This window comes from Notolepis coatsorum, assembly GCF_963971535.1.
Source record: "Notolepis coatsorum genome assembly, chromosome: 5".
Classification (NCBI taxonomy): Eukaryota; Metazoa; Chordata; class Actinopteri; order Aulopiformes; family Paralepididae; genus Notolepis; species Notolepis coatsorum.
In genome coordinates this window covers 182,878,236-182,890,132 of record NC_140169.1, presented here as the reverse complement: position 1 = coordinate 182,890,132, position 11,897 = coordinate 182,878,236, and the positions used below count along the sequence as shown (strand labels likewise).

General features: G+C 43.5%; 1 protein-coding gene across 1 annotated transcript; it reads right to left on the bottom strand.

The window, feature by feature from the left end:
- On the bottom strand, nt 1-11,500 carry chpfa (chondroitin polymerizing factor a). The gene is given in 6 exon segments (XM_084314542.1): nt 1-4,409; nt 4,412-5,039; nt 6,147-6,218; nt 6,220-6,333; nt 8,987-9,551; nt 11,020-11,500. Coding segments are annotated over 6 exon segments (2,310 nt in total). The 5' UTR covers nt 11,319-11,500; the 3' UTR covers nt 1-3,777.
- Between the last annotated feature and the right edge of the window lie 397 nt (nt 11,501-11,897).

Genomic DNA, 11,897 nt, shown 5'->3' with positions numbered 1-11,897 from the left:
TCATACTTAAATATTGTTTATTTCATAATTACAATAATTCACAGTTCATTGATGATTTCAGTATACAATTGAATGATAAGTTAAAAAAATAAAGAAGAAAAAAAAGTGAAATGGTGTGAATCAGTAACATACTTTTTTTTAAGGAATTCAGTACTTTGGTATTCATTAGTACCTATGTGTGTTAAAAGCTTTTACAAATATCTCAAAACACGAATGGAATAAAGAAACTCAGTCAGTCAGTTACGAGATGAATTTCACATGTTGAAAAAAATAAACTTACTGTATGGTGTACAATTCAAATCATTGGTCAATACATAACTTGATCAACTGTAATCAAACATGTTTGGAACTATCCGCATTCTGTATCGGCTGCAAATGACAATATTCAATGCACAAAATGTTAAATATAGAGCGAGTTACCTCCTCAACCTCATCTCTGCAAAATATCCACCGCTGTTTAAAGAAAGCTTAAATAAAAAATAAAACTACAAAAACCTTTGAAATGAAATGTTGAGAAATGTTGCAGAGCAAAGGTCTATCACATATTTAAACGCACGCACACAAAATGCTATGGAAACCTCCATTTTGAGCTTCGGCATTCTGAGGCTGCAGCACAATTCAATCTCTTATGGTCTAGATGTGAAATAATGGACGGTACAAGTTATGACTCCAAAATGAACAGAAACACCAAGATCTTTCTCACTTTAGTTTGGCTCTCCTGTAACATGGTGCTTTTTTCCCCCCTGACATGGTCTCGATCCAGTCATCTCTTAGAAGGCTAATTATCACAGATTTAAATGATCGTTTGGACCCTCCATCTATACAGTGGTGGTGGAAAAAGCTCAGTCTCTGACGCAACTTCAGAATCTCAGTTCAAATAACATCTCAGTGGAGTGAAGGCCTGTGGGGGCCACTTGAGCTTGGTCGACAGTGGCGTCATTATGGAATACACTGTTCTCATCCAGAAAGCAAAATACATTTTAGAGGATGATGGTGAGAAGTGAGATTCTGTGATATTAGTAGTGATGACTGGGATCCACCCCACACCAGGGAACACAGCTTGCACCAGTACAGAACAACCACTGTGGCAGGACTCCATATTTCCTTAAAGGTGCTGTAAGAGGTATTTCTTTGTTCAAATAAGTGGTATATAGCTCTACAGTCTGACAGGCAGCCATCACTGATATAGAGTGTTTGGTCAGTAGCATGGGTCTCCCAGTCCCTCAGCTCTGCAGTAAACAGAGAATACGTGTTCTGGTATTCCATTCCCACGTTATCCAATCAGGAGTGAACCCTAGAGATTTTTTTTTTTACTTATTTCAAGAATTCTTGCCAAGCCAGATTTGCATACTTGCACTGGCAGATCGTTTTATCTGTTTAAAGCACATATTTGCTTCAAATGTGTTTTTATTTCTTATCGGACTGTTTTTTCAGTGTGGAGTTCACTCTCCTGATTGGATAAAGTGTATTTTCTCAGAGGGACTGGGAGACTCATGTTAATGACCAAACACTATATCAGTGATGGCTGTCAGACTGTAGAGCTATTATTCTAACATGTAGACCACTTATTCTAACAAAGAAATACCACTTACAGCTCCTTTAACTTTCACAATAAAATTTGTATTTACAGAAACAACTAGGTACAACAGTATCGCCTACAGTTTGGATTTTCAACATCATTGGTTTGAACTGTAATGTCTACGCATTCATCTCGTGGTGAAGGAGTCAAGTGTTCCATCTCAGCAATAGATAATAAAATTCTCTAAATACATTTACAGTGTATTCAATGAACATCAACTAAACAAAAAAACAGGAAGGTGTGAGTCTTAATTTAGGCAACGTCACATACAGTGTTATGTTGTAACAGAAGTTTCATAAATATTATATATAGAACATGTCGCTGTGCTCGCAGCACGTCGCTCGACTTAAAATCCTGTCCTCGATTGGATGGTTATCCAATTGTGTCGTAATCTGTACAGTATTGCACGTAGTTCGTTTAAACGGATATTCACCGCCCACTGTGTACCGTAGAAAAGGCCTCTCAGGATTATACTTGGAGGAGAGCGCAACAATCTCTAAAGACAGAGCAGGAATAGAGGACCGCCGTACCGTTCAATAACTTACAAAAACATTAATGGGGGGAAATAAAGTCGAAGGTTTGAGAAATGTCGTTTGAGAAAGTAACAAACAAATAAATGGGACTTGTGTTATTGTTGAAATGGGCAAACGATATTCACGTATTTAAAAGCACTCATACATCTACATTCTTAATCTGGGTCAATTCGAAGCTAAACTTTTACCATCAACCAGTCCTGTTTTAAAAGTACCATTTATCTCAACAAGGACTCTTGGAATGGACTGTGATCAGGGACGCTTTTCCATCCCTCAACCTTTCCTTGGCCTCCTTCATAAGACGTTTGTTTTTGCAAGGTCAAGTAAAAGTTATACAGTAAGCAAAGAGACATCTTAATACACACACTCGCTCTCCTGACATTATGTGAACACAGCAGCCTTATGACCTTCAGAAACGTACGGTCGGCCCAGTCTGGAAACTTCATTCTCCCCTCCTGAGATACTGTACCTGTAGGACTGATGGATGGATGGGATCAGGGTGATTCCAGCTGACCTATAGGCAGCGAGGTTCTGCTACAACCGGCACACAGTCTATAGCTAACTGACCTATAGGCAGTGAGGTTCTGCTACAACCGGCACACAGTCTATAGCTAACTGACATATAGGCAGCGAGGTTCTGCTACAACCGGCACAGTCTGTAGCTAACCCAGTACTTTACTGACCTATAGGCAGGCGAGGTTATGCTACAACCGGCACAGTCTGTAGCTAACCCAGTACTTTACTGACCTATAGGCAGGCGAGGTTATGCTACAACCGGCACACAGTCTGTAGCTAACCCAGTACTTTACAATCTTGAGAGAAGGGCTTCCGGATTGTTTTCCAAACAGGGTCCCCATAAAAGCAAACATAAACATCCTCTCAACCGAAACGGTACTAATCTCAAAATGCACTTGTATAAAACCCCCTGTTGCTGCCACTACTTACTTGGACTCACCCATGACATCATTAGCGGTAGTGAGTGCCAACGTTTAGTGCTTCCACTACCACAGAGTTGAAACAGAATACCACTTCAAATGACTCTCCTCTCACACCTTAACAACAGGGTTTAACTCCGATCACTGGTTCACATGTGATCTCCACCCCTATCAATCTGCTGATCATATGCTGTAACAATATGGAAATAAAAAAAAATGGAAAAATACTTTGATACCTCACATGCACATCTCCAGAAGGACTTCATTGCACACTTACTTGTCGTAATGACTAAAAACAAAAAAAAATAGGAGCCAGCTTGTGATAAACATTTGTCAAAGGCACACATATGTGCTTTGGTAAGGATTATTAAACTTCAAATGAGCAAATATAAAAAGCTATGGATGGACCCATAGCGTAAAGAGACACAGCCATTTGCAATGCAATGTAATGTAACAGGTACCCAATGTGACCATCTCATCATCATAATCATAAAAAAAAAATAGTTTAGCAAACACATTTGGTTCCAGCACTTATTTTGTATGGACAACACATGTATTGTAAACATTTAGCAAAAAGGTTTCATTAGGAATGTACTGCATTCATATAAACACTAGCTAAAACGAAACAAACACACACACACATACATACATGAACACACACACATCCATCCATCCATACATACAAAACACGCATTCAAACATACACACGGGAATCTCAAGGGGTGCGTGTTCAAGTGCTATTTCCTTGCTCTTGCTCAAACAGCAACATGGCGAGCTGGGAGCGCAGGCCCAGGCCGTCCAACGTGCTCTGCAAGCACCGGTGGTAGATGTCCTCGCTGAGCCGCGGGTTGCAGGCCTGGTAGCGGTACTGCTGATGCAACGCCGGCTCCACCGCCCTGAACACGTGCAGCACCGAGTATTTGACGAACATGTCGTAGATGTCCAGGGTCTCCAGGATCTCCTCGTTCTCCTGCACGTCGGTGGCCATCCGCGTGCGCGTCGACATGTAGTCGGAGTTGTAGAAGCACGCCTCCTCGAACGAGCTGCGGTCGAAGTGGCCCGCGTCCTTCACCAGGTCGACGGCGGCGGCCGGGGGCTGCTGGTTGTGGTAGGCCACGTCGGGGTTGTAGTCCTGGAAGTGGACGGGGAAGAACACCTGCCAGTTGTTGATTGAGTTCATCCGGCAGCGGTTGAGGAACTCGGAGTTGACGTTGGTGTCGACGTTGGCCAGGAAGAACAGCGTGTCCACCGGGTGCTTCTTGGAGATGATGTCCATGAACTTTATCTGCGACGGCATCTCCGTCTTCACGCTGATCCACGGGATCTTCACCGCCGAGTACTTGCGCTCATACGCGGTGACGCCTTCACGCCGGCGAATATGTCGTTCTGGTTGACCTGCTGCGCCTCCAGCGGGTCGTAGATGAACAGGAACGTCAAGATGGCGTTCTCGCTGGTCTCGAAGGCGTTGGACGCGAACACCTCGAGGAAGTGGTTGATGTGGCTCCGGTCCTGAAGGGTGAGCGGGATGATGATGTGAACCCGGGTGGCCTCCGTGACGTACGGCATCGGGATGATCTCTATCCGGCTGAGCGGCCGCACCAGGTGGACCCTCTTGGTGATGGTGCGACTGTGGCCTTTCTGGTTGACCACCTCCAGCTGCAGGTCTAAGGTGTACTCCATGCCCCTGGTGGGGTCAAAGCGCCGGTAACCGTTAATGAGCTGTTGTTTCTTCAGATGGAGGACGGGCTTGTACTTCTTGTTCAGCTCCCCCATGGCGATATCGATGACGTCGGCGACATCCATCCGGTCGATGCCGCGCAACTCACACTTGGGAGCGCCGTCTGTGCAGGAGTAGATCTGCTCCTCGGTGAAGTATTCCCACCGCAGGACTTCAAACCGAGACTTGGGCTCAAAGGGCGGGTTGATCCCCACCGGCCACTGGGAGCTTCGATTGCCATCGAAAGCGACCTCGCTCACGTTCTTTATTTCCGCCTGTGGAATCAGGAAGACAAACGATGAGTCCCAGTAACGGGTTACCTCTTCAGAGCTTTGACCGTGACAAAAAGATTAAATAAATAAATAAGTGAGGCGCAAGCTCTAAATATTGAAATCCCTCATGATCCTAGATTAAAAACACAGGCCGGAAGCAGTGTTAATTTAGTCAACGAAAATGATGACTAAATATGGTCGTCAACTAAGCTTTTTCCCCTGACGACAACGAGCCGAGACGTCACGTTAATGTAGATCATGCGACACTAACGTGACTAAATAATTAATGCAATGTCGTCGACTACAAACAATGAAACAAAATGTCGTTTACAAAATAAAATCTTGCCGAAATCTCTCTTCACACGTTGACAAAATAATTTTGTATCTACTTTTTCTCCTCCTATTTTTCTGTGTTTTGTCTCCCATCCCAATTTAGTCGTTATGCCAATTCCCCCCTCCCCTTCCTGGTCGTTGCGTGCATTTGCCCCCTACTTGCCGGTCTAGGGAGCCCTGAAGTCTATCAGATGCTTCCTCCGATACATAGGAGACAGCCAGCAGCCTCTTTTCACCTGACAGCACGGACTCTCATTGGTGAAGTGTAACGCGTGGGAGGATCACACTACCTTCACCAGTTCCTTCCCTTGCTGTGCAGGCGCCCTGACCGACCTGTAGGAGTCGCTGTTTACAACGACCAGGATACTAACCACCGGCTTCCCACCCGCTGACACTGCCAATTGTGTCAATATGACGACCGGCCAAGCCGGAGGCACCGTTGACAGCCGGATTCGATACCAGTGTCTCTGCGGTGGTAGACAGGCGCTTAGTCCGCTGCGCTACCCGGCCGCCCCTCGTTGACAAAATAATTATAACTTTTAGAATAATACATTTTATTATTACAGCTGCAAAAGACTAAGACTAAAATGCTCAGACCTGTAGTTGACTAAAACTTGACTAAATGAAAAATAGATGAAGGTGACTAAATATGATGAAAATTAAAAAGAGCATTTGACACATGACTAAAACTCAAATTAAAAATAGCTGACAAAATTAACACAGGCCGGAAGAGACCGGGCCCAGGGTCAGTCTCAGGGAGGCGAGGGATCGGCTTACCTGCAGCTTAGTGATCTCCTCGTAGGTTCTCTGGAGTTCAACCTCGGTGAAGTGTTTGTGCAGCCGGTACATCCATCTGCTCAGGGTCCGACACGGGATGGACGGTCAGGGCGTTCTTAAACTGCACACTCTCCTCTTTACTCGGATCAGAGTTCTTGCCCATTTCGTAGCGGTAGTATTGTAGCCCCTGAAAACAAAATTAATTGAGGTGGATTGAGATGAGATTTAGAAGCAGCTTGTTTCAGGCATGGCATGTTATCCCATGTTCATTTCCTGCATGACTTGTTATGATATGGTTAGTCATTTTTCCTCAAAACAAACTAAACTATAGGCAACACCTGGGTCTACCTCAGTATGATTTAAACCACAATTAGTTTAAAGATTGAATAAATAAATAAATAAGAAAGAAAGAAAGAAAGAAAGAAAGAAAGAAAGAAAGAAAGAAAGAAAGAAAGAAAGAAAGAAAGAAAGAAAGAAAGAAAGAAAGAAAGAAAGAAAGAAAGAAAGAAAGAAAGAAAGAAAGAAAGAAAGAAAGAAAGAAAGAAAGAAAGAAAGAAAGAAAGAAAGAAAGAAAGAAAGAAAATATATATACTATTGTTCATAATGAACGGATCATTTGATCATGTTTTCGTCAACATAATATGCTGGGCTACATTCTGTATATTATATTGTGAAATGCAACAGAACTAAGCTGGTTAGAATAACAACATGCAACTTGACATTTCTGATTGTCATTTATAATTTATTGTTGAGCCCCCATGTCAGAAAAATGCAAAAACTGTAAAAAATAAATCAACTATACACTTCGGAAAAACATGGCATCGATAAGAGGAATCGATAGTCACGGAGGCATGCAATTCCAGGAATCTGACAATTAGGAACCGGTTCCCAATCGATTCCGATTCTCGATTCCCATCCCTAATTATATGTTATGCAGAATGTAGCCCAGTAATTGGAATTGGGTTCCTGGTTATGAAATCATATCCATGTGTAACTTAAAAGGTCAAGAGGTCAGGAACCACAATCGTGCAATAAGGATTAAATGCGTTAAAAGACAAACGAGCCCTTGATTAACACAGCAGTGATCACCATAAGCACCACGATTCCACTTAGACAATATCATTTAGGATCAAAGAGCCTGAGCAGTTCGGTTATAAAAAGTGAATCCAATCTGATCGAGCTATTAACAGAACAAAGAATCAAATCACCGCTCTTATAAACAGGGAGGTCAGACCGATGGCAAATATTTGCATACACAGCGTTGCCACCCTTAGAACTGCACTTTGAAGAAACATTATCGGCGCATGATTGTCATTACAGAGCCCTTTCAGGAAGGGAGATGTGTAGCTTCTTTGTTTTCCATCAGTGGTGATGGTGAAGTGGCAACTGTTTTCTATCAGCGTGGTGAAGTGGAAAGTGTTTTCAGCTCCCTTCAGTGCTTTACTTCTGACTTTTCCCCTACTTCCCCTTCACAGAGGTCTCTCTGCTGGAGTTCAAGTGGCCTGAGGCACTGTGACGATGACCATACTATCCACCCACCCCACCCCACCCCTACTTTCACCCTCACCCCCTCTCTCTGTTTCTGACTGTTAAACAAGATGGTTTCCCGCTCCAACTCCTGGCCTCGAGGGAGAAAATGGAAGCACACATCTAAGATAAGATGCCAACAAGAACAACCCCTGTGGCACATGTACGAATAGCTCAAGTCCTCCAAGAGGGTGACTTTTACTTTGTTAGGATTTTGTTAGAGCGCTCTCTTTGAAAGGCTCAAGTAACACTGATACAAGGGGTTTAAGATTATTATCCTTTTTCAGATATAAAGTTTGGAGGTGAGCAGAAACGTGGGCCTAAATGAAACTAAATTCTCGGAATCCGTTTGTGGAGAAAATGGAAGTGCCGCGTGTCGTGAACAGGTCGTGAGATGAGGCCAGGCTTCCACAAAGCTTATTTAACCTTTTGATGCTAATGACATTACAAGAGCAGGGCATGTTTGTTGACCCACAAAGGATTTCACACCATTGAACCAAACCTAACTGAAGTCAGCTGTACTGCGTTGACCTGGTTACCCATTCAGTACAGTGGCGGGAACTATGTGTAAAAAGCCTCAGGGTATTATTCGTAAACCTGCTCGGTGATACAGCACTGTCCCTACAGTGTTATATAGCCGTACTTCCCTTCCCGTCAGCCTGCTCCCAGAGGCAACGTGTGATTTCTGTTTCCCACAGAGAGCTGGAACACCCGCTGACGGCTGTCACACGGTTGTTTTGAAGAGACCGTCGTGTAAGAAAACCGTTTTCGAGCCTCTACTCATTTTGCCACTGAATTCCTGAAAGGTTCTGCTCAAAATGATGCAATGGAAACCGAAGAACTATGAAAACGGCTTTACAGATAAAGCAAGATTTCCCGCAGTGCTCAGCACCTTGACAAAGCATTCCGACACCTTTGAATGCGAGACCTCGAGATTCCAAAATGTCTGTAAGAGATTATTTTTTTCCAATGATGGGCTTATCTTTGTTATTGTATTTATAAATATTATTTAGAGGCACGTGTTTTATTTTTCCTGATATTGAATTGTGACCTTGTGTTGGTTATACTTAATAAAAAAGAAAACTGCAAACAAGTATAATGTGAATTGCCGAATTGGAATTCACCTGGCAGTTGGGGGAAATTAACATGACCTCAAGCCCTCTCTCCCACCCTCCCTCTGTCAACATTTACTGTGGGGACACTCTGTTAAGATCCGTGGACTTCTAGGAAACATTCGGTTACATACAACCTAGAAAAACCATTTGACCGGCGCCACGGGGTCTTCCGCCGAAGTGACACACACCACAGCCTACCTCGTACTCATCGACGCAGTTGGTGTTGGTGTAGTCGATGATGCATCGCCCCAGCCACTCGTCTGGCCGGGCGCTCAGGATGTCATTCCTGCAGTTCTCCAGGAAGGGCCTGAGCCGGAGGAGCAGGGTGCGAGAGAGGACGTAGCCGAACCCGCCGTAGCAGTACTTCCCCTCCATCTCCCCGCCGATGAACTCCTCCGGGCTGCCGATGTACAGCTCGCGGTCCATGCTCAGGTGGTCCACCAGCGCTTTGATCCGGTCCGCCTCCGTGTACGTGTCGTCCTGGGCGAAGTAGAACCAGTCGTACTCGTTGATGTAGTGCTCCAGGATGTACTTGATGGTCTGGAACATGTTCCAGATGAGCCTCTCGTCTCCGTGGGTGACCACGAACATGCCGTGGGGGACCTTGCGGTTGCGCATGCCAGTGAAGAAGACCAGGGTGTCCAGGTGGTGGCTAATGGTGCGGTTAACAGCCACGCCGAGGGTGTTGATGGTGTTCTTGGACGTCAGAACTCCGACGAACAGCCGCTCTCTCATCCCCAGCTCTGTGCTTATGTACTTTGCCCTGATAATACACACAAAAGAAACAAGGTTTGGGTGGCGTTAATACTCTTGGTATAAATGACACATAAATATAAGCATGCAACAACTCGCTTTGTGGGAAGCTAATGCATCATAGGAGGCACGGACAGCAGTATTTTTTTTGCTTTGTATCCGTGGTATGCAAAGCATCGTTGCAACGTCGAGGTCTACAGCACAAGATACTGCAAAAGACAAGGCTGCCAGTGAAACCCTGACGTTGGATGGGATCCAAGGCGAGCCACAGGGGGGCACTGCCACAGCACAAAGCTTTGTCTCAGGCAACGAGAAGGACAACACACACACATGGGCTAGTTATCTTGTAAATCTCTGTCAATATCCAGCCAGACATTTTAGCAACAAGCTAGGAGAAGCTATAGTGAGATAGTGAAAAAGGCCAAATTAAGTTGACATTGTTATGATGTGGTGATAATGTAGGGGGAACCACAAGAGTGCATGTGTGTGTGCGTGTGTGTGTTAGCGGGGAAACTGCCTCATCAGAATTATGATGTTGCAACAGGAATTGGCCCTGCAGATAGCAAGTAGCTCACAACTGTAGATTGGATCAGAGCAATACAAACAGGTTTTCTCCATTAGTAAGTAACGTGATATTGTATTGACTGAAAGCTAAAAAAAAACAGGCTTGTGGCTGACTTTGGGCCATCAGAAAAAACTGAGGGATGAACTGACTATGAGCTAAGGAATGCAAAAGGGGAAAAGTTAATTACTATCTTCAGAACAGCACGTTCTTGAGGAACTTCAAAGGCATACTAGGCATGGGGACTTTTGGAACCTTCATGGAGACAAACATCTCAGTCATATGCCGCTCACTATTCATTAGACCATCATAGAGAAACAGAACTAAGTTATTCAACACACAACAAATCATTTGGTTATTGTTATATTTAGACATGAGCTGTATAGTGTATGGCCTGTACTGTAGACGGTTTCATTGGAATTCTGTTGCTAGGGAACAGTTTGGACCCAAATGTATTCCTGTCAACAACTATTGCATTAGCAAACATTTCAACAGGAAATAAATGTGGGTCCTTTTAGAATGTTATTGTCACTTTGAAACCGTCTATATGAGTCTAGAAAGTTATGTATTTGTAGTCTAAATAAAAGAGAAAGAATATCAGCATGCCATTTATTAATGTCCATTAGGTAGGTAGGTTTTATTTAGACAACAAACATACAGATCACATGAGTATTTGCTTTGTCAGGGATAGAAACGAAAAGCCAGGACTTATTTCCATCGTTGTCCCTGGAGACAGTCAATGATGCTTGGTTCATACACACACACACACAACTCATTATTACAGTAATATTTCACAATCATTACATTTGATAGTAATAATGGCACACAATCATTAATCAATAGAAACATGCGCATTTGTTGAGACATGCTGAACTATACTAATATAAGGGTATCATCAATTTAATAAAAAGTTTACCGGAAAAGTTTCTTTGGGGGACTCTGTTGGACTTGTTTATATGGGACAATCCTTGGCTCAAAATCCTCTTCGGAATCCACATCGTTTACAGTCGATATCGAGTTGGGTTTCCTGGCCGCTTTCAATGTACCATCATCTTGAGCCACACTGTCACTAAGATCCTCGGTTGTTTTACCATCGAGAAAGCAGGATTCCTCCACCCAGTTCACACTCAATAAACTCAAGGTAAAGCCCAAAGAAATACCGATAATAACCGGGCCGACCGGCCTCAAGACAGAAATAAACATTGAAAACCTCATTTTGCTTGTGTCGTTCCTTCCTCCTGCGTCGCCGATAGCTGTCCGTCCAAACTAGGGCTGTGCTCTGATCACAAACTATGCATCAAACGCAAATTCGGGATCATAAAGGGCAACAGCATTGATCATCAAAGATGCTGTTTCTTCCTTAAAAATTAAAGCGAGATTCTTACGTGTCAGTAACCTCTTTGAGTACAGTCTCTCACTGGCTCCTCCTCCCAGACGAGAGAGGGGGACAAACGTCAGAAAGGGATTATTATGTTCCAGGCCGCCCAATTTGCAGCCGTGCAGCGCTCTCTCTGCAGAGGCTCTGCAGGAGTGCCAAGGCTATGGCCAAGCTCACATGGGAACTGGAACACAACCACAATCTATGGTTTTATTAAGTTTGTTAAATATGAATGATTCTGGTGAGGCTCCAACTGATCTAATTATTACTGGTCCGTTTTCCCTCACATTTGCAATTTGCCACCCATTACTAGTAAAGAAATAGCTATTATTATTATTATTATTATTATTATTATTATTATTATTATTATTATTATTATTATTATTATTATTATTATTATTATTATTATTATAAAA